At 35.6% G+C, this 25,011-nt stretch overlaps 1 protein-coding gene across 3 annotated transcripts in view; it reads left to right on the top strand.

Annotated features, from left to right (window-relative positions):
- LOC150095019 (protein deacetylase HDAC6-like) overlaps window positions 1-25,011 on the top strand; it is a 694,680-nt gene that overhangs the window by 113,433 nt on the left and 556,236 nt on the right. For all 3 annotated transcript variants that reach the window (XM_090411706.1, XM_090411707.1, XM_090411705.1), the window contains exons 6-7: window positions 10,913-11,012; window positions 24,114-24,185. In XM_090411706.1, coding sequence (XP_090267832.1) covers window positions 10,913-11,012; window positions 24,114-24,185 — 172 coding nt within the window. The remainder of the gene's footprint in view (window positions 1-10,912; window positions 11,013-24,113; window positions 24,186-25,011) is intronic.

The following is a 25,011-nucleotide window of genomic DNA, read 5'->3' as shown; positions in this document are numbered from 1 at the left end:
AAATCTCTTCCATGTCAACCTGATAACAACCCCTGACTAGCTTATGTGTCTCAATCATATTGCCCCCCCCCCTCCTCCTATTCACAAAGCTTTGCAACTTACATTCTCTCAATAATAAATTTAGTTTAATCCTTTATCCAAGTGTGTGCAAACAAAGTTTGCGCCTGAAAGTATCTTCAGGACTGGGGTAAAGTGGTGCAACTCCTTGCAAAGGTGGAGCAAGCTACCAACACTCTTATCTCAGTATCTCCCATAATGCAAAACACATCTCCTTGCAGATATGTATAATGTTATGCATTAAGGGAAGGGCCACTACCCAGACTAGTTTCGACCTTTATTGAGGTCTCTTCAGTGGGAGCCAGGCCCAAGTGGAGATACCAAGGCAGAAGCATTAGCAAAGTCATTTCCTCCTATAGGAGCTGCCAAACGGTGTGCCACCTTTTTATTAAATTACTCTGGATTTAGAGAAAGATGTTGAAAGTTTATTTTTCACTTGGTCAGACTATAATAAATTTAGTTTAATCCTTTATCCAAGTGTGTGCAAACAAAGTTTGCGCCTGAAAGTATCTTCATGACTGGGGTAAAGTGGTACAACACCGGGCAACTCCTTGCAAAGGTGGAGCAAGCTACCAACATTCCTATCTCCCATTCCTGGCTCCCACTGAAGATACCTCAATAAAGGTCGAAACTAGTCTGGGTAGTGGCCCTTCCCTTAATGCAGTGGCATCATAACCTCTCTATTTCTGCATGTCAGGGCCCTCCACATCATTGCCATTATCTGATGTGATGTCTTCCCTACTTGTGCAATGTGATCAATGAATTTCATGTCCATATCCACCACCACCACCCCAATAAAGTTTCTCCACCAAGTCTATACTTTGCATCCCATCCCTGCTTACTAAATTTCAAAACCTTACACTTTGCAACATAGAACTGATTCCACTTACCTGCCCATTCATCTATTTAAGTCATCCTGTAAAGCCATAACATCCGCTTGACTCACATATAATCCAAACACCACTGCATTGCTCTCCCCAATTTTACGTCATCTGCAAACAGCTGCATATCACTATTTAAACCATTTCAATATCATTAAAATACAAATTGAACAACAACAATGTTGCCAAGACTGACCCCTGTGGTACACCAGCAGTGACTTTTCTCTTTTGGGATACTGCACCCCCCCCCCTCCCATATACAACTTTCTGATATCTGTCTGATTGTCCGTCACTGATCCAACTCAGAAGTCTATTTTCCAGTGCGATTTGTTTCAATTTATTTAACAGTTTGTCGTGTGGCAGTCTATCAAAAGCTTTTGCAAAATCCATGAACACCACTGTATATGCATCTCCCCTGTCCAAGGTATTTGTTACCTTGTTATAGTGCATAAGTAAGTTAATAAATTATGACCTCCTTTTAACAAACCCACAGAGAATACTGCTGTTATCAAACCATTTCTTATCTCTCCTGTACCTTCATCACAACTCCAGATATACATATTTACCTATAATTTGAAGCTACTGTCTTATCACCAGCTTTATGCAGTGAACAATATTACCCTCCTTCCACTCTCTTGGAGAATTGAAGCATTGGCACTGGCATGCCTGTTTAATAAGTCTTACAATAGCCATGCCAGTGCCAATGCTTCAATTTCCTGGAACATTCCCTTAAGATACGTGGTGATATGTCATCAAATCCTATCTGCTTATTGACATCAAGGGTATTTATTTCCTCAAATACCTCCTGCTCACTCATAATTAAGCCATTCTCTCCTATGTCCACTACACTTCCTCATGATTCCATCCTGATCAGGATGAAACACCCTTATAAATTGATCACTGAATACCTCAACTATGTCTTCTGTGGCAGTTACCATTCTACCATTTTCATTCATTAACATTATTTTACTATGATTATTCATCCTTCTACTTGCAACATATCTAAAAAACTCTCTAGGGTTTTTCTTAGCTTGATTTGTCAATTTCTGCTCATACTCTACTTTTGTTTTCCTTACTAACTGAGTCACTCTCCTGGCTTGTTCTTTATACTCTTTATGTAACTGATTATTACCATTATTCATCTTGTACTTCCTCCAAAGTACCTTCTTTTTCCAGGTTTCATGCTTAAGTTCCTCATTCATCCATTTTACACCTACCTTATTCAGCCATTTTGCCTTCAGAATACATTCACACATCAATGCTGTTATGTATTTCTTGTTTCCAGCAGTATTTATTTTCTTACCACTCAACTCCTCATTCCATGCTATAGCTCCAAGCAGTCTCCTAAGCTTTTCATAATCACCAGCCTTATAATTCTACATATATCCTTTCCTCGCAAAAGCCTGCATATGACTAGCCACAACACAGGTGATTACTTCATAATCACTTTCACCAACTGGAGGAAAATGTGAAACCCCTCTAACAATTATATCCTCTGATGAAATGATGAGATCTAGAATTCTTGATCCTTGCGTGCCTTTCTTCACATGCTGCCTGAGATAGTTATCTCTCAAGAACTCGAGAAATTCACTTTCCTTATTCCCAAATGTTATCTCTTCATTCCAGTCTATACTTCCATAATTAAAATCACCCATAATAATTACCCTTCCTTTGTTCACTAATCCAAGTTGTTTATATATTTCTTCATCACCACCTTCCACATTCCCAAACCTATAGCAACATCCAACTAAATATGTCTTCCTCTCAACCTCCATGTTACACCACACTGCTTCACAACCATTGCCACTATTTTCCTCTTTCATGTGTATCTTATTGGACATAATTTCCCTCTTATCATCAGCAGCACTCCTCCTCCCTTCTTGTCCTTTCTATCCTTGCAAACAATACTGTATCCTTCCATTTCTATTCCCATTAGAATATCATCTTCATTCAACCATGTTTCACTTATTCCAATTATTTTAGGGCAAATAAACTCAATCAGTGAAACCATTTCATCTCCCTTATTTCTGAGACCTCTGGTATTTGTAAACAAACACAGTAATTCAATTTTAGGTCTATAACCAGTCCTATCCAAGCCACTTGTTGGTTATGATTTCTCCACCACCTGCCCAATCATCTTTATCACCACTTACACATTTATCTGCTCCATCTCAACTTCCCCTCCCGTATCGCAATATGTGCCATCTTCATACACACATTCACTGCCACTTTCAACATCCACTCTCTCTCTCTCTCTGTGTCCCTGTCCATCCGGGCTCCCACCCCCCCTCTTCCCCCATTTCCTTGTTTTAATGATTTTATTTTTTCAAAAATTTCAACTCATAGTCTTTCCACAAAATAGACTGATGCAAAAGCCTCAATAGCATTGAAAACAGCATTTTGATGTATTTAAACTCAGAGTCCATTTTCGAGTGTCCAAACTAGATAACTGCAAAGAGACTTTTGCATAGCCTTTAACAATATAGAAAACTGACTGAAACTTCTGACCCATTTTCCGGTCTTTACCTTTCCATAGTATGTCTTGTCACTAGATATTCTTCATATGGATGGCAAACAAATGAAAATAGATTGGCAAATCTTTGTTAAATATGTAAATAGATAATAGAATAAGCAGAGCTGATGCAGTGAGAAGCCAGTTGAAAACTGTAAAAGATGGTGTTCAAACATGGTTTCATTTGTATATCTGAGAGGTGAGTTAGAAATAAAACAGTTAATCAAAGATTGCATATCTTTGATTAAATTAACATTGCATTAAAATCATATTAAAATATGATTTTACTAATTATGACTATGTACATATGAGTACATACTCTTGTATTTTAACATGCACTTTGAATGTGGTGCAAAGGCTATGTTTCATTAGTACTTTGGCTATCTTTTCTGATGTACCTTTGACATAGGGAATAGAAATAGTGATGTTTGTATTTTACCACTTTTGGTTGGGTACACATCTTGAGGGTATGTATCCTAATGATCACAATGCTGTCTTATCCCTATGTACATTCTCCTGTTCAGTTGGAGTTCCTGTTTTCCATTATTCCACAAAAAATTTTCCATCCACAAAAGGCTGATTTCTTGAGTTTTGTTGTTGTTATTATTATCATTCTTCATAAACATGAATGCATACATTCACTATACTGAAACAAAACTATTAGCAACACATATGATAGGATATTGGCTTAAATGCACATTAGTGATTGGTTCAGATATGTATTTTTCAGAGAAATTTCTCTCAGTGTAAAGAAAAAAGAAAAGTGTAGGTTCAAGTTCATTTAAATTACAAATGTTTAAGAATTCTTTTCATAATGGTATCTGATCAACTGTTTCTTTAATAAATATTAGTTTATATACTTTTTATCTAGTAGACAAGCTTAGGTGGAACATTATTCATAGCTTATTTTAATATTAACAATATCAAACAACTATTTATAACTATTTTATAAAAAAAGATGTTTGTTAACGTTCTTATATTTCACTGGATTTCAAACCAGCATCTTCAGAGCACAAGGCAGCATGCTATAGTTTACATGCAACAACGAGTAAGTGAAAGAATTCAAATTGTAATGGACATAAGATCTAAAGTCCTAATTTGGCACCCTCTAATACTGTAAAAAAAAAAGAAAAAAAAAGAAAGAAGTATTACAGATAAGTAGGAGGTAATCTTAAGATAACAGTCTCCCAAATTTTTTGGCACATTAATGTAACCATACATTCTTCATAGTTATGGCTGACTCTAAAAGTAATCTTTCTGACATATAATGACTTCTAAAATAGCACATTGGTTTTCTTCTATTTAATCCTGTGTGAAGAGGATGTCCAAAGCATAGTCTACCAGTCCTGACTTACCATAATAATGGTAGCAATATATTTTTTATGTTCTCCAAGGTGGAAGTTAACAGAGCTTCCTATCTGTCTGTAGTAGTCCAAGCCACAGTCACAAGGAACTTCATACACTCCAGGATATATTAGAGGATGGAGTTTATCCTTAAGAGAGCAGATCAGAGTTGCTAATTTAAACTTTGGCTATCTTTTCTGATGTATCTTTGACATAGGGAATAGAAATAGTGATGTTTGTTCTTGTATGTTGGGGGGGGGGGGAATAATGGGCTATGTAGTATTTAACCTATTTTGTAGGAATTGTAGCCATTGGCCAAGATATGGTGCAGATATTTAAGTTCTGTCAAAAGAGCTATATCATTGGAATAAATTGCTCTGGCTCTGTGTGTAAGTGTTTTTATAATACTATACTGTTGGGTTGGATGATGATGTGATTGTTTATGTACATATCTTTTTGTGTATGTGTGTGGGTTGGCTTTCTGCAGAAAAATATATTGATCCATCTGAAAGGCAGGTAACTAATGTGTCATGAAAAGGCAAACGGTTGTTAGAGTTTTTTTTTGCTGTGAAGTGAATTTTGGGATGCTGGATGTTTAGGCAGGTGACAAACACATCCAAAGTGTCTTGTCCATGGGGATAAGTGGCAAACACATTATGAACAAAGCTTAACCACACTAGGGGTTTGTATGTAGTTGTGATAAGTATTTTGTTTTCAAAGATGAATCACTATCTTTTTCCATTTGCTGAAAGCCAACACATGCATTTTCCATTTACTGAAAGCCAACACATACATACACCACACCACACCACACCTCACCACACACACACACACACACACACACACAAAGAAGATATCTACATAAACAATCACATCATCATCCAGTTAAACATTATGGTATTGTAAAAACACTTACACACAAAGCCAGAGTAATTTGTTCTAATGATACAGTTATTTCCACAGAACTTAAACATTTGCTCCATACTTTCTTGGCCAGTGGCTACAATTCCTACAAAATAGATAAAATACTACATAGCCCCCTCCAACATACAAGAACAATGCATCACTATTCCTATTCCCTATGTCAGAGAAAAATTCGAAAAGATAGCCAAAGTACTAATAAAACATGGCCTTTGCACTACATTCAAACTGCATGTTCAATTAGCACTCAGATCTGTTCTAAGGATAAACTCCATTCTCTAGCATATCCTGAAATGTATGAAGTTCCTTGTGACTGTGACTTGGCCTACTATTAGCAGTCTGAAAGATCTGTTTAACATCCTAATAGCCTTAGAGAACATAAAAAAATATGTTTGCTACCATTATTATGGCAAGTCAGGACTGGCAAACCATGCTTTGGACATCCTTTCACACAGGATCAGATGGAAGAAAACCAGTGTGCTATTAGAAATCATTACAGGCCAGAAAGACTATTTTTAGAGTCAGCCATAGCTGTGAAGACTCCTATCCTGAACAAGTATGGGTGCATTAATTTGCCAAAAAATTGGGGAGAGTATATAATCTTAAGATCAACTCCTACATAGCTTTAATACTTTTTTTTTTTTTTTTTTTTTTACAGCCTTAGAGGGCACAAATTAGAACTTTAGATCTTTTGTCTGTTACAATTTGAATTATTTTACTTACTCATTGTCATGTGTAAACTATAACATGATGCTTTGTGCTCTGAAGCTGCTGGTTTGAAACCCAGCAAAATTAAGCCAGTGAATAAACATCTTTTTTATAAAATAGTTTGTTTGGTGTTGTCAATACTGTTAAAATAAGTTATGAATTATGCATATACTTTATATTTCTAACATCCATCATAACAAAATTACATTTAAAGGCATTATTGCTCATAATCAATAATAATAAGAGATTAACTTGTAAAATTAATAAAAATTTAATTATGATTTGTTGTTTAAATTAATTTTGTTAGGACTTGGACATTTTTGTAATGATACCAGGACAAACATTGAAAAGTCAGCTACTAGAACAACCTGAAATTATAAGATGCATCAACGGAAAGGAGGTGGAGCTAGCAAAAGAATTACATAAAAACTATGTTGACATAATTGGTGTTGCCTAGAAGAAGCAGACTAAAACAGATGTGATACTTCTAAATGATAACTGTAAGGTTGTAAGGCATTATTTACTTGACTGTAAATAATAACATTTAGGCTATAGTGATCAGCAAAAGAAAAGAATGGGTAGCTATAGTATTCACCATACTTAATGTGATAAATTTTTTGAATGGCATGCAATATCCAATAGAAGGATGCAGACAAATTTCAAAATGGGAAATTGGATGATGAGATTTGTGCTTATGTTATTCCACATATTCTAGTATGGATAAAGCAGAAGAATTTATTGCATTATTAGAGATTGCGTTATTATTTAGTTTTTGTTGCAGGTTAATAAATGGCTCAGTGAAAACACTTGATTCAGCGACCAGTAAAGCAGCCCAGATCTCAATCCCATCGAGAATTTGTGGTACCAAATGGAGACTGAAATACACAAGAAGCCAAAAATACTTCAAGAGCTCCAAGAAGCCATTATAATGGCATGGAACCATGAATTGATAGACAGTTGCATTAATCAGGAAATTGATTTTGTCAATGCCCTGCTGATGCCAAGCAGTATTCTTCTTTTTTTTTTTTTTTTTCACTATATTATTTAAGGAAATTACAACGTACTAGGATATACATTAAAATAAATTTTAATATATTTCTATATTTCGGCAATGTCACGTTGCCATTTTCAAGAACTTAATTACAAGACACGTGCACGTAGGCACAACACAACAATAAGTGAGGAAGAAGTATGAAGCTGTTATTTCTCCTAAAGTCCTGATGGTGCCCTCTAGCAGGCAGTGTTGGTATTCTTGGGTGATTGGGCTGAAGGTCTTCTGATGTAGGTTTCCCAAATTTGAGGAAGTCTAATGCAGCCAAATTTGTTGAGGTTTGGATCGTTTCTTAGGACTGAAGCTGATTCTATGAAAAGCCTTTCATATCTGTATTTGCTACGGTGTATTATCCTGGCTTTCTTCCACTGTATTCTATGGCAGGTATCCAGTGCATGGTCAGCAAGACCAGAGTGGCTGTATTGGTGAAACCGGATGTAGTCCTTGTGTTCTGAAATTCTGATATTTGCTGTCCTGCCTGTTTGGCCAAAGTAGGACAGCTTACAGCTGCAAGGGACCTGGTATACACCAGGTCCCTTGCAGCTGTAAGGTCTAGGGGGGGGAGGTTGGTCTTTAGTTGAGCAGATAAGGGATGCCAATTTTTTATATGGTCTGTAACAAGAAGTTAAGTTATGTTTTTTTAGGATTTTTGTGATTTTTTCTGAGGTGCCTCGGATATAGGATATGGTGATGGATTTGGAGTAATCCTTGTTGTGAGGGGGAGAGGGGGGTTGTGGTTTACTGGTTTCAATATTTTTTGAATTTTTTTTTTTTTTTTGGGGGGGGGGGAGTAGCCATTGGCTGAGAAAGTGTTGAGAATGTGGTTTAGTTCTGTGGTTAGGGCATTGTCATTAGAGCAGATAAGTTTAGCCCTGTTGTGTAGTGTCTTAATGACTCCATATCGTTGTGAGGGGGGGGGGATTGTTGGCGAATGTATCTGCCTGTATGGGTGGGTTTTCTATATACTGAGAAAACCAAGGTTCCATCAGGCTGGCAGGTGACTAGTGTGTCTAAGAAAGGAATGCAGTTGTTTTTTTCTTCTTCCAGGGTGAATTTGATTCTGGGGTGTTGGTTGTTTAAGTGTGTTAAGAAGGAGAGGATGCCAAGCAGTAATAAAGGCAAGAGAAGGACCCGCAAAGTGCTAAACAGCAAAAAAGTGAATGTTTTGCTTTGATTGTGAGTAAAACTGTGTAGTTGAACTAAATTTTGATATCAGTATATGTTTTTCCACTGAAAATATCACTCTCCACTCCATTTTGAAATATTTACATATTTGTCAAGTTTGTTGTCATTTCCTAATTATGTCACATTTTGTACAAAAGAGCCAAATATTAATCAAAAATAAAAATATTATATTACCTTCTTCATTATTTGTGACAATTATTGTGTTATCATTCCTTTTCAAATAGGCATTCAAATTTAATTACCAAAAAAAAAAACACATGGTTACCTGGATAGCTTTTCTGATTATTTGATGATTATTCCCTCATGGAATAATGAAAGCTTTCTGGTAGTAGCTTCCCAGGTTATATATTATATTATATATAATATAATACATATTATATATATATATATACATATACACTAGGGGGCTCCACCCCCTTGACGCCTACAGCATCCCTCCGAGTTCCGGACTGGTAGGCCAGTTCTTCTTGAATTCTGATGACTCAAAATTTGAAAACTCGAAAGGGGAGTTCTGCCCCCACCCCTGGTGGCTATGCCTCCCAATCCCCCTAGTTTCAGACTGGTAGGCCAGTTCTTGATTTCTGATGACTCAAATTTTGAAAACTCGAAGGGGGGGGTCTGTCACCCTGGCGCCTATACTGTCCAACTCCCCGAGTTCTGGACTGTTAGGCCAGTTCTCTTTGAATTCTGATGACTCAAATTTTGAAGACTCGACACTCAGGGTAGCCCTTGAGTTTCAAATAACTTGACACAAAAACGTTACAAAAAAAGGCTTATTTTATATTATAGGGTAGATATAATATAATATATACAGTACATTATATTATTATAATAGGTCTAGTTGGTTGAGTGGATAGCATCTCTACTCTCTCTAACCCAGCTGTAGGTTCCAATCTGACTGTAACATAATGTTTATGAAAAAGTCTTTAGGTGGTAGTTTATTTTCATTGCCCAACCTGAGATCACTACCCTGCATATAGGAGATCTGAAGTAGCTTAAAAAGTACAGTCATTGGACTTTAGCGCTCCTAGATTATCTGTCTCAGTTCCAAGTTTTATTGGTATCTGTTATGTTGGACAGATGAGTCAATCTGGAGAAATCTGCATCAATGTACATATCAGAGATGTGGAGAAGAAGTGGGCATATAAGTCAGGATTGGCATTTCACATCACCAATGAAAAATATCAGTAAAATGCCATATATAGAATTCAACAACTGTTTGCCATTTTAAAGAGGCTAGACGAAATGATATGATGCCCAACCTAATGAAAATCTTACTATTATTATTAATATTATTATTACGTAACACCTCCAGGGAGTCCAATGACTCATCGAGGGAGGGCACTCTACAACTCTGTCTCCACTGCTCAATCCACCAACTACCATAATCATCTACACTAGCGCCATCCACAGCCCATCATCATCACTAGTATTTTCACAGACAATCACAAATATCCATGCCCACGGTGGGATTCCAACCCCCCAGCCTTTTGGCTGCTGAGCGGATACTCTGACCATTCGGCCAATTAGGCCGGAATTATCATCATTATTATTACATGACACCTCCAACGAGACATAAGACTCATCATGGGAGAGCACGTTACCCCACTACACATAGCTCAATGTCTCCCTTATTTAATCCCTACCTATACATAATAACTATACAACCATCAACACAACACAAAACACCATCTGCCACTCACCATCACCAATAGTATTTTTTGTCTGTAAATTGCATTTGTTTCCCTAGATGATTTGCATGTATGCAAGATGAAAACCCTGAATTTCCAGGAGAAAAAAAAAATCCCTGTTACCTCTGTATGAATTTGGCTAACTCACCTTTAGTTAAAAAAAGCCTATATAAAGATTCCTCTCATAATGAGAACTGAACTCAGTTCTTTTTGTTCCAATTGCAGTATAGAGGTGCTTAAACCAGTTTTGGTTAGCATATATCAAAAACCTATGTATGAATCAGTTAGGCTGTGAAAAAAGTTTTGCAACAATGATCCACATGTGATATCTCAATGCTATATTTAACATCTGGTTTGTGTTTATTCAGTATAACAGTTATTGTAAAATACTGCATACAAAGTATAACAGTTATTTAGATGAATCTTGACTAAATGGTATTTTTTATGTAACATGCTGTCATTCTTTATTTTTAAGCATTACATGTATGTAAATTCAGGAATGAATTTACAAGAAATTTAGCAACTAAGGACCATATCACATAGCTCTTAATGTTTCTTTTAGCCAAGAATTATTAAAAATGATGAAAGCCACCAAAGATATTAAGGATCAAGCTGATTTTGAAAAATTATCATCTAAATATGACAGTGTTTATTTCAATTCTGTAAGTTTTGTGATATTTTTTTAATGTATAAAGGAATTTTCAGTTAACAAAATAAATGATATTATATCCATTCTTTTTATATTCAGTGTTTTTCATGAAAAATGCAGTACAGTATATTATATATTAATTGTCTGTATGTATAGAACGTTTGAACTTTTTTTTTTAATATTTTTGTATTTCTAGTGCTGCTTGGAAAAATCATATTTCAAATTCTTATGCATAAATTATAAACAATAGCAAAATATTGCTCTTTGAAAACACTTGAACAATCACATTATATTAATGCCATTTTGCAATGTTATATAACATTTCTGGTTCTGTGGATATTATTATTATTAGCAGTGGTAGTATTATTTGACACATCTCAGGAGTGAAGGACTTATTGAGGGAAGGCCATACATTCCCTACATCAACTATTATAAATCTGTAAACTCATTCTCAGTAGATGCACTTACCACTTTGACATGCAAACTGTTCCAGTCACTCACTGCTCTGTGAGAGAAAAATCTTGTTCCTATCCTTTTCTTAATTGCATACAAACTTAACTTCCACAGATGCTTCAGTGTCCTCTTTCCCTTCCATATAGCGAAGAAATTTCATCAGTCAATATCCTATAACACCCTTTTATTAGTTTATAGACCTATCATATCACCCTCTTTCTCCTGTTACCAATGTCTGCGGTCCACATAGTCTCAATCTGTCCTCCTAATCTATATTCCATAATCCCGATATCATCTTTGTTACTCTTCTCAGCACCCTTTCCACAAAGGCAAAATGACTTCTTTATCTATACATGCTACTGTTTGTTTCAGTATCACAATTATCCTCTGAGTTGTATTTGCAGTTTTTGCTATGTGACTTTTGAACTTCATATCATTATCCATCATAACTCCAAGATCCTTAGCCTTATCAGTTTCTCGTAGCATAATCCCACTAATATAAAATGCCATTGGAAATCTCATCTTACCAAAGTACATAATTTTTATTTTTAGAGGAACCTGTGGCATAGTATAATTATTAAAGAACACGTAATAACTTTTAATTAATAAATAAGGTACAGATATTTCATACTAAAACTAATAGTACATCTTCAGTGTTACAAACAGATAAGAATGGAATACAAGTAACGAACATTCGGTGGATCACCTATTAAAATACATTGTTGTTGCGAGCTAGGAAATGAAAGAAATTAATAAATTATCTTAATTATTAATTATTTATCAATCCACCTATATCTTGGTCTTCCTCTGGGTTGTTTTCCTGCCAACCTGGCAGAGAACACTTGTTTTGCTAATCTTTCCTCTCCCATTCTATTTAAGTGACCATACCACCTGAGATTAGCTCTGCTAACGCATTCCTGGATGCTGGCAATGTCAAGTTCTTTCCTAATATCCTCATTTTTAATATGATATTGCCATTGATGCCATCTGTTCACACCTCTAATCTTTCTCAGGACTCTCATATCTGCGGTCTCTAGTCTTTGGTCAAGTGTTTTACTTCTGACCCAGCTCTCAGATCCATAAGTTAAAACTGGTTTGAACACTGTCTTGTATACAGCTAATTTAGTGTTCCGACTAATTTCTTTCTTATTCCATATGAATTTATTCAATTGACTTCCCACCATACCAGCTTTGCTGATTCTGTTGTCTATTTCTATATTTAATTTACCATCTTCAGTAAAAATTGTGCCTAAGTAGCTAAAATGTTTTACTTGTTCCACAGGTTCTCTGTTCACAACACAGTTGACATTTTCAGTGATTCTGCCTATTTTCATTGTCTTTGTCTTTTTATTGCTGACCTTCATACCATATCTATTACAACAGCTATTCAATTTAGTCAGAGAATCTTGCAGACTTGTAGCGGATTTATTTAGAAGTATAACATCATCCGCATACAGCAAAGAGCTGACATTAACATCTCCAATTTTGATATCAGGTTTAATACCACATTCCTTCATAATGTGATCCATATAGATAATGAATAACAGAGGGGATAATGTACATCCTTGTCTCACACCAGATTTAACATTAAACCATCTTCCTGTACTTCCTTCCATTCTAACTGCTGACTTACAACTCAAATAAAGACTATTTTTGATTTAGGATCCTGAATTTTCTACAGTCCTGTTTATAGTTGTTCTTAGAGAAGAAGGATTCGTGGGACGAATATATGCCCTCCATATGTATGGGATTTTTAGACCATCATTATTGTTCAGATTGGGGTGGTTGATAACAATCTCACAGGCTTCCTTAAATTTGCTTTCATACCATGTTTTGGTGTGATGTAGACAACTAGTGCTTTTCCAGTCAATTCTATGTAGAGTGTTCAGGGCATGATCAGAAAGGTCAGCTTCACCATAATTATTATATTTAATGTGTTATGTTCTTTTTTTCTGATGGGAATTGTGCATCCTGTTTCTCCTATATATGGTATGTTACAGGTGCAATAGATATGATATACTCCAGGGTGGGCCAGCAGAGGGAGTGGGTCTTTAGATGAGTTGAGTAAGCATTTTAATTTTGTAGGAGGTTTCAAGGTGGCTTTGAGGTTATATTTTTGTAGTACTCTATTTATTTTGTCTGATGTCCCTTTAATATAGGGAATGGTTATAGTTTTATTGTAATATGGTTTGTCTTTGTTTTTTATTGAGGTCTTGTAGAGAATTTTGTTAATAGTGTTTTGGCTGTACCCATTTTTTTGGAAAGTATTGTTGATCACTTTAAATTTGTCTTTCAGTGCCTGTTCACTGGAGCAAATCTTCATAGCCCTGTTTTTTAGAGTATTGATGACGCCTAGTTTTTGTTTTGGGTGGTGGTAGGAGTTTATGTGTATATATTGGCCAGTATGTGTCGGTTTCCGGTAAACAGTGAAGGAAAGATTGCCCGTAGGAAGACGTGTGACAAGTGTATCTAGAAACGGAAGTGTGTTCTGTTTTTCAATCTCAATAGTGAACTGTATGCATTTGTGTTGTTTGTTTAGGTGGCTAAGGAATGTGTCTAGTGTCTGGCGGCCATGAGACCAGATCGCGAAAACATCGTCAACATATCTAAGCCAGACTTTGGGTTTTAAAGGGGAGGAACATAAAGCAAGGTGCCCAAAATGTTCCATATAAAAGTTAGCAATAGGGGGGGATAATGGTGAGCCCATGGCTGTGCCTTCTTTTTGTAGGTAGAAAGCATTTTGCCATACAAAATGCTTTCTACCTTTCATGCCAGTAGAATAACATGTGATCAAATCTTTGTTTCTCTAGCTTACAGTTTGTAATGTAATGCAGCTTGTATAGTATAATTGTGTATGCTCCAGATGATGATCTTGATATGTAGATCGAAACGTCGAGATAATAAAGTTATTTATAACACGGTTGTAAAATCCATAATTTATAAAATGAATGCTGATCACCGTGTAACAGGTTTATTCATCTTCCAGGCATGATCCCTTGTTCTGGCCCCTCCAGCCAAGTGATGAAAAATTTCCCCTACATCAATCCTATAAAACCCTTTAAGCAACTTAAATGTTTCTATCATATCCCCTCTTTTTCTCCTATTAAACCAACTTCTGCAATCACACATGCTCAATCTATCTTCATAGGGAACATTCCACAGACCACTCGCCATCTTGGTCACTTGCCTCTGAATCTTCTCCACCACTTCCTCATCCCCAAGAAACCCAGGAAACCAGATGTGGATGTATCAAGGAATTATAAAGAATAACTTCCTTATCTCTATTTGTTAATGTGTTCTTCAATAGCCAAGTAATCTTATTGGCTACCTTAGCAATATGTCCTCTAAACTTTAACTGTCTATCACCACTCTAAATCTCTAGCTTCATCTATTTCCTGGAGTACAGTGCCATCGATATGATACATGGCTGGTAATCTCTTTAATCCCAAAATGCATAACTTTACAAACATTGAACTGATACTCATTATCTTTTGCCCATACTAACAGTCTATTTAAATTATCCTGCAAGGTCTCCACATCGCCTTGATTACTCTACCTAATTTTGCATCATCAGCAAACAACTGAATATTTCCTTTCAGGTTCATTCCTACATTTATGTATAAATTAAACAGCAATGGTCCTAACACCAAACCTTGCAGTACACCACTATTCACCTGTTTTTGCCTCAATTCTGCCCCTCCATATTACTACTTTTTGATATCTGTCCAGCAGCTACGCTCTCATCTACTTAACCAGTGTCCTATCCATTCCCATTTGCTCTATTTGCATAACAGAGTTCCATGTGGCATTCTGTCAAATGCCTTTGCAAAATTAAGCAGAATCATATCATGTAGCCTTTCCTTTATCCAACTCTGCTGTTACTTTATTATAAAAAGACAGTAAATTACTATGGCATGACAACCCTTCACAAAGCCATGTTGCTTCTCATACAGTATCATATTTTTATCTACTCATTCTTGAATTCTCTTCTTACCAATTTTTCCAGTACTTTTACCATACCTGAGATACTTATTGAGCTATAATTTGCAAATATATCAAGGGCCCAGCCATTGGCTGAACATTCCTTAGCCATACGTGCTGATATCCCATCTGTCCCTGTTTCTGAATTCTTATTTCAGGTTATGCAACAACTCTTGAACCTCCTTTTCATATACTCCTACCCTTTCATTCTGTATGTTGGTAGCACTATCTGGTTGATAGATCTCAGCCAGTTGAGTTCAATCATTTGAACAATCGTATCTGCTTCTGACATCAAGGTACCATGTGCATTCACTAAAATTATATTTTCATATTCAATTATTATTATTTTTATTTTATTTTATTTTTTCACTTTGCAGCATAACTATAAAATTCTTTTGGGTTGCCTTTGCCTGCACAGCTAATTTTTCTTTTTTCATACTGTGCTTTAGCTTTCTATACAATATTTATAACTTTTCTAGCCTTTGCTTTATATATTTCATAACTCCTCTCACTCTTATTTTCATGATATTCCTTCCACACCTTTTTCTTATTATGGATTTCTTGTTAATAAGGTTGTACATCCTTTCACCTTCCATTCTTTTTTCTTCGAACTCTACAGACACATTCAGATACTGCTTCATTTAAGCATCTCAAGCATTTAAGCATTTCAAGCTTCCCAATCAATGCTAATATCCTTTTTATTCAGTAACTGATAACATGAGTTATCACAAGTTTTCTCCTCAACCCAATCAATATTCAGACAGTTTAAGTCACTCATAATCATTACTTGTTTAATACCTGCCAGAGTAATATGACAACTCATTGCTTCATCCAAACCAACTGAACCACCAGGTCTGTAGCAATACCCATCATATATTTCATCCTGTTAGCCTCTGTGTCACACCAAGCAGCCTTAAACTCACTGCTACATCGAACATTATTACTATTATTGCTTTCCTGAGTTTCAACCCTAATTGCACTGAAATCATCAGATATCATTAGTAGTATTATCTCTCCTTCACTCTCTTCTGTCTTTCCTAAAAATACTATACTACTATACCCTTTACACTCTATTCCAGTTACTATATCTAATTTTGTGAGTCAGGTTTCACTAATAACAATGATCTTACACCAAAACCTAATCACTAAAGCAATGAACTGGACCCTTTGTTCCTGATGTTCTGGCATTTATGTTCAAAAATAATAAGTGGCCTCCTGGATTTTTGTTATACTTACATGTATGGCCTTCTTGGTCTGGTTGGGCAATTTTTTCTTTTCTTTCCCCAGACACTATCAAAAAGTCTGAACCCAAGGCATACATTTTCATCCCTTTACCAGATTCCTAACCATGACATTCATATTATTGTTACGTTGGCATACCATAGCTGGTCTAACACACACCTTACCATTCCCATTCCTTTCCATGATGATCTTGTTTTCTTGACTCCTGGCATTAGATCTCACCTCAATAAATAATTTCTCCAAGTTTCTGATTCTAAATCCATTTGCAGGCCATCCCTCTTATACTTTTCTACCATCAAACTCTCTCTGCACATCCAAAAACTCACTCTATTTCTTCTATACAGCCTAAGCATTGAATAATTTACTATCATAGTCCTCCTTCTCAACTCAGTACTGTCTTATCTCAGTAATAAGCTAAAAATTTCACTTTCCCACTTTTCTTGTTTCTTCTAGCAGTCCTTGTATATCCTCTCTCATAGTCACTGAAGCACAAAAAAGGGAAGATTTTTCTAAGCAACATATACAAAATGTTATATTTTGACAAATAATGATCAAGGAAAAGGTATCCTCATATTTAGTATTGAATAGTATTCTACACTAAATATGAAGATTATCTTCTTGAATGGCAGGCAGTATCATATAGGGTGATGTAGGCAGGTATCAGAATGGGAAACTGGACAATGAAATTTATTTGTACCTATGGTTCATAGCTAGTTCTACTAAGGAAAAAAGTAGAGGAATTTTTTGAAACATTGGACAAGGCAGCTGACATGAAGAAAAAGGAAAAGTTAAGATCAGTGTTGGAGATCTAAATAGCAGGATAGGATATGATTACTAGATATACAAAAATGTTTTGGAAAAATTTGGAGAAAAGAGTAAAGTCAATAATAAAGGCAAGTACTTGCTGGATATCTGTTCAGGATATGGACTTTACTAACACCATGCTCCAACATAAGGATGTGCACAATTCACATGGAAAGCAGACACAAGAAATAAGAACAGTCTCATTAGTATGTTATTGTTGATAGCAATATCTTCATTATATTGAAAAGAGAAGCATGTAGGAAAGTTTTAATATTAATCAAAGTTGAGCAGCTTTCAGAGGTAAACTGTTGACTCAAATACCCAAATATTATTCATGAAAAAAAAAATGGAGTTTGAAAACAAGAACCAAACCTTGGAAATTCATGAAGAAAACATCAATTAATTCAACCAGCAAGGCATGTAGCAAGGTTGTGTACAAGGATAAAAAAATCAGAAGACCATGGCACACTCAGGAAGTTAAAGAAATAGTCAAAGAGAGTATATCGAAGATTCCTGTCAAGCAAGTTGGTTTATGCTCTGAGGGAATACAGACAAAAACATAAGAAAGTGAAGCACCATATAAAACTAGCTTAACAAAAGTCATTGGAAGACTGGTAAGAATATAGAAAATAAATATCAGGAGAGTGGCAAAATATTCTGGAGGTCATTGAAAAGCTTAGAAATGGAGAAAACTGTAAAAGTAATTAGAGATGATAAAAGTTGACATGACAACTGAAGATGTTCTAGATGTCTGTAGTAATTTGCATCCATATAGTTCTATTGCCCAGAGGAAATTAATTCAATTTTTTGCTTCCTTACTTTTACTCCAATTCTTGTATTTATGATCATAGTAAATGTCATCCCACCTTTGCATTAAAAGAGCATTAATGTTTTACCAGAAAAAGAGCAGAAGAGTCATGTGCAGAGTCTGATAGCATTTTTCTAATTGTTCTTTGAAGGTTTCTACTCAATAATTGATGCCTGTTTTGTGTTGTCTTTGTTTTATGATCTCCTATTTAATTGTTTTTTATCTTGCAACTTGGAAATTAAGTTACATCAAACCTGTTTACTAGGACAACAAATCTTTACCATCTAATTTCTCTGTGCTGTTTTATCACTTCATTTCTTTCTAAAATAATGGAGAAATTCAGTAAATCCATTCACCTTATGTGCTACTTGGATTCCTCTCATCAGATAAATGATTGCCAGTATGAATTTTTGCCTATTAATCAACAGGTACAATTCATTTTGGAGAGATGCTAAAGTTTGCCAAAAATTTAAAATCATTGATATCTTTAAGGAATTTGATCAGATTTGGCACAAAGGCATATTAAATAAACTTCCATCTTGTTATCTGCCTTCTGGCTTTTGTAGCTGGATTGCCATGTTTCTCACAGGTTGCATATTCCACGTTGTGGATGGATTTTTATCCTCAATTTTTGTGACAATATTGGCCTTTTTCATTGATTGTAAATTTAATCACAATTTCGTTTGATGTATGTTGCATTTACCTTTCTTATTTGGCAAATCTTCTACTACATAATGCAGTAAAACTTATGAAATGTTTTTACTTACATAGCTCTAAATTCTGATCACCAAACCATTCTTCATTGGAGTTCTGATCACTTGGTTAGCATCACTTCCAGCAGAACTCAATTTTGCCTTATCACTTGCCATGAAAGATTATTTTTCAGTGCTTACGTTTGACATTGTCCAGTCTCTAGGTGGGATAAGATAATTCTTCTCGTAGTAACTTCTAATCTCTCTTGACATGTAGATACATAGCACAAGTATTGTATCTTAATATTCAAGATGCAATAGGGTTTCTTCATTTGCTCCAGGCATAATAACTTTACCTATGAATAAGAGGAAAGTATATCAATCACTGATCCATACCATTCCTATATTTCAGATGGTTCTTAAGATTTCACAAAAAATTCCTTACTTGTAGTTCTATTCTAAATGTACCTGTAAATACATGATACTTGTGTACTGTAGAATGACCAACTTCATATGTTTGGGATTCATTAAAAAAAAAAGAGTTAATTCCACTATGTTGGACTGTATGATTGTATTTAAGTTATTTTTTGGAGGACAAATGAGGTGAAGAACACAGTCATATAAAGTGAATGTTACTCATGAAGATGATTTTAATAATTAACACGTTCGCTGCCACGCTACTTCAGCATAGTCTGTTCCCGTACGCCGAGCAATTTCACTTCTTCAAGGTCAATACGGTAATCTCATTGCCGGTGGTAAGCGTAATACGAGTATACTCGTAGTTGGCTTGTGCACAGCATATACTGTCTATGAGAATACACAGTTTTGATGTGCCTCTACAAGCCAAGCATTTTCACTTCTTCAAGGTCAGTACAGTAATCTCGTTGCCGGCGGTAAGCGTCATACGAGTATACTCGTAGCTGGCTTGTGTAGCTGGTTTACCAACTATGAGTATACTCATAGTTGGCAGCGAATGTGTTAACTTGCTAATTAACATTACAGTTTATTTATGATGATTTGTGATACATAAAGTAGAAAACATTAAGTAGAACTGACCATGAGAATATTGGCTGTTAGGCAGCTATGGAATCTGAAGAATATCAGTAACAAGAAAAAGGAAAGGAATTCCGAGGTTATCATACTAATAAGAACTGGTTTAATTGGATTATTTAAGACAAAAAATAATAAAGCATTTCTAGACATTTTAGCTCCAAATTCAATAATAAACAAAATAAATATTATTAACATATTATTATTATTAACATAATCCATAAATCTGATGATGAAGAAGGTGTTGTGAGAGCAATGCCTACAAATTAGATTTTGAGTAAATTTTGTGTTGTACAGAGTGTTTCAAATTAAAGTACCCCTATTCAGAGCAATCTGTAGAGAGAGAACCAGTAAACTTAGTGGGTATTTCAGAAGAGATTTTGACAATAAAAAAAATTAGTTCAAAAATGGCCAATAAGGGAAATATGGCATTGGGACCATGAAAAGACTGTGAATTTTACATGCTATGTGAGCTGTAAGGCAATCGTGATATAAACGAAGGAGTGAGACCATCTAGTCATTCAACTTGCATAATGGGTCTCAGTTTACTTAAAAGTGCCTTGCTTGTGTGTTTCTATAGGAAAATGCTGGGAAAATGCTGCAGCAGCACTTTGCAACTGCAAAAAGGCCTAATGACACCAAATGCAGTGTGAGACATAATTATCGATTTAAAGAGACCTGGCAGTTTGACAATCCAACCAGGAAGAGGGCATAAATTTGAAATTCTGTAAATGATCGAAGATTTTGCAACTGCAGTTACTGAGCAGTCAAATGAGAATGCTGTAGACTCATGTAGTGAATATGTCATAGCCAGACAATTATATTTGCCACACACACACACAATGGTATAGAGAACTTTGCATGAAGTGTTGTGCTGCCACCTGTATACACTTAGTCAGACTGGTAATGATCTAAATTGTGAAACTGATGACTTGCTATCTATTGAAAGGAATTTAATGCAGTGTAGATTTGATAACTATGAGGCTGTAAAATTAAGAGCAAGAGTATGTTATATAGTCTGTGATAAGTTATGGAACAGCTTTTCAAGACAAGTGATCTTCTTTAAGAAGTGTTTTTCATGATGTGAAAAAAATAAAAAATAAAGTATTAATAATGGAAGATTTTAACATTGGTATTTGAATGGAAGAATGAAATAGCTAAAAATTGAATAGGTAGTATTTTTTTATTTTTTATATTATTGTTATGTTTTCTTAATTAATTTAAGGAGAAGTAGTGGAGTCATAATCAAAGTTCTCAGAATATGTAATGTAGATAGCTGAATTCTGTTGCGCTTGACTGAACTGAACCTAACTGAATCCTGCATGAATCATGATGAGAAGGTTATGGAAAAATGAAATAAATCACAGATAATACAACACATTGATTTTTTTCCAGTTAGAGTAAAGATTATATGGAAAGCACTTCAACACAAATCATGCATTCACTTTTAAGAATAATTAAATAAATGTTATAGGTTGAAGGTAAGTAGATTAAATAATTCATAATAGCTCTTTCAGTACAAACAGTACCAGAAGTACAAAATAAATTAATAATTTATTAACTTCCTAATATTTCAGTCAATTTCAAACAAGCATTTTCCAAGCACAAATTACAACTGTGATAATTATTACTATTACTATTTGGCACATCCAGAGAGTCCAAGGACTCATCGAGGGAGGGCACCTGCTCTATAACTCCGTCTCCACCATTCAATCGCCAACTGACCGCAGCTACACCAACGCCATCTACTGCCGACCACTGTTGGTATTTCAACAGACAATCACAAACAGCCATGTCCACGGTGGGATTCGAACCCGCAGCCTTTTTTTTTGGCTGGAGAGCAGATACGCTATCCACTTGGCCAACCAGACCGGCACAGCATTGAATTAGATTGTTGCAGAAATAATTCAGATTGTAAATAAAAAGGAATTAATGTGAATTAAATCCATCTAGAGTCCAAATGGAAAACAAAGTTGATTCTGTCACCTAGATCTTAGTGGGATGACTGTCTCCCCTAACCTCAATAAGTATGGCTTATTTAGGTTAGGGGAGGGTTTCATAGGTTAAATAATATCAGTGAATGATTGGATTATTAATCTCTTTATAATCAGGATGCTAATTTAATAAAATACTAATAGTTAAACTATTAATATGTTGATTAAACTGAAACAATTAATAACTTAATTGAGAAAGGGAGAGACTTCTTGTGTCCCTCTTTCTTCAGAGTTCTTGAAACTTATCTTTTAAATAGTATTCCATTTTTCTTGTAATCATTCCTCCATTAACATAATGTCCTGGTGGAACTGTTCAATCTGCCCATTAGTTCACTGTCACTTTTCAAGGAAAAAATCCAAGTGAGAATGAAGGAAGTGAATTTTCATGTACATTCTGGTCCCTTATGATACTTTGAAATCCCATCTTGTGAATTTTATGTTGTACGAGGGTGGTCTGAAAAGTTCTCGGCCTAACAATGAAAAAACGAATTTATAATTTCAAAGTTATTTTTATTTTTCAACATAATCTCCCTTAAGACTAATATGTTTATTCCAGCGATACTCCAGCGCCATTATCCCATCCCTGTAGTGGTTCTCAGTAAGATCTGCAGAATACCCCTCTACAGCTGCAATCACCTCTTGATTCGAAGAAAAACGCTGACCAGTGAGGAAGAGTTTTAGTTTTGGGAAGAGATAGAAGTCAGAGGAAGCCAAAGCTGGGAAATAGGGTGGATGTTCCAACAATTCATAGTGCAGATCCCTTAATTTTCCCATTGCCAAAACACCTTTATGGGCAGGCGCATTGTCCTGATGAAAGATGAATTTTTCCTTCTGCAAACCAAGTCTTTTCTCACGAATTTTTTTGTCTAGTCCGGTTAAAAGATTGGAATAATATTCCCTGATTATTGTTTTACCCATTTCAAGATAATTAATAAACAAAATGCCTTTAGCATCCCAAAACACTGATGCCATGACGTTTCCTGCTGATGGAACTGACTTTGTCTTCTTTGGCACTGAACTTTGGCTGAAATTCTTTGGTTTTTGTCCACTGTTTTGACTGCTGTTTGGATTGTGGTGTGTAATGGTGAATCCAAGTCTCATCCAATCCATAGTAATAAGTCAAAGCACAAAATCAGTTTTATTCTTGTTCAGAGATTTTGAAGTATTATGAAGCACTTTGTTCAGAGATTTTCATGCGAGTGCGTTTTTGATTTGCTGTAAGCAAACGCGGCACCCATCTTCCACAAAGCTTTTTCATTTTCACTTCTTCATGCAAAATATATCGTACACGTTCTTTTGAAATGCCCATAGTCTCAGCAATGTCACGCAACATTGACTCGCCGGTCATCCAATACCATATCGTACACTTGATCAATGATTTCTGGTGTTGTTACACTTTTTTGGACATCCTTCACGTGGATCATCTTCAAGGCTGGTATGGCCATGTTTATACTCAGCAGCCCATCGTTTCTTAATTTGTCGAAAACAAAGGAGAAGAGTGCTCATAAACTTTTACGAACTTCGAATGAATTTCTTTTGGTATTAAAAAGAATTTTATAATCGCATGATACTCAATTTTATCCATTTCAAAGGACACAGACAGCACTTTTGCTTCAGACATCTGTAAAACAAACTACTTGATAGAATGACTTGTAATTTCACATGGATGCTTATGACAGATGTACCCACTTAGAAAAAAAAAATCTTGCCGATAGTATTGCCATCTATGGTTGAGGCTGAGAACTTTTCAAACCACCCTCATGTGTATTAGTTTCTTTTTGCTGATTATGTGGTTCATCTTCCATGAACTTTTCTCCCCCCCCCCCAGCTTCATTCAGTTGGTCTTAGTTTGTGGCTGTGATGGAAAGTTCCTTATGGAACCTCCATAGGGAACCCGTTTTCCCCTTCCATAGTCATAATTTCATTAAAGATCAGCAGATTGTGCATGGTCACTTCATACTTTATTCAAGCCAAAATATCTGCAGTAATAAATTCATATTATTAATTCATGTAACTGTGTGTTCCTGATAATCATTACTATTGCCATTAAAAACTACTTTGATTTGTTATTTTCTTGTTGGTTTTTTTAGAAAACTTACGAATCAGCATTGCTGGCTGCAGGTAGTGTTATAGACTTGGTATCTGCAGTACTTGAGAAAAAAGCAAGTATATATTTTATTGTTTTCCTAACTTTAAACAATAAAATTCCAAAGAAATAAATATTGAAATAATTATTGGTATCTGTTATATGATTAATGTAACTTAACATGTGATGGTTGTAAATGAAGTAGTGGCAACACTGTCAGTGTAGGTGGTAACTCAGATGTTACTCTTGACAGATAGCGGTGCTAGTTGTATGTACTATTCTAACATTCTAACAAGCATTCTTGTGTGGTGACAAAGTTAAAGTTAACTTCTCAGTGAACTTGATCCAGGATCGTTGTTCGCAAGATTAGAACAATGATCCTGGATCAAGTTCCAGTTTGCACGAGGTAAAACTGCGAGTGACTGTTATCGTGGCCTTAGGGGGATGCCTGTAGCAACAGTGTTCTGCTGTACCAGACTGCTTCAAGATTGGTCAGTGCATTTTGTGCAGGTGCAAGATCACCCAGATGATAATTAATGTGCAGAATGACCTGCCATTTCAGATGAACATGTTGAGCTTGTTCGAGGACTCCTCATGGTTGATCTACGGTCTACTGTATGCCAGGCCCAGGAAACTGGGATAACCCACCAAAATGTTTGGCACATCCTAAAAGAGAGGCTTGTTATCTACAAAATTTCAGTTTGTTGGGTTCCACTTGACTTGAATGAGAAGCAAAAGTGGCACAGTATGTGGTTGCTGGCCTCCACAAAACAAACAATACAAAAATGAAGGGGATGTATTCCTGAATCATATCCTATTGTAGCCATTGATGAAACTTGGACAAGGGCTTATGAGCCTGAACTGAAAAGATAATCCAATGAATGTCACCACTCAGGATCATC

The sequence above is a fragment of the Typopeltis vanoorti genome, chromosome 21 (assembly GCF_054136105.1).
Source record: "Typopeltis vanoorti isolate ZY-2024b chromosome 21, IOZ_Tvanoo_1.0, whole genome shotgun sequence".
In the NCBI taxonomy this organism is placed as follows: domain Eukaryota; kingdom Metazoa; phylum Arthropoda; class Arachnida; order Uropygi; family Thelyphonidae; genus Typopeltis; species Typopeltis vanoorti.
Note: the sequence above shows the minus strand (reverse complement) of the source record. Positions and strands in the feature narration are given on the sequence as shown.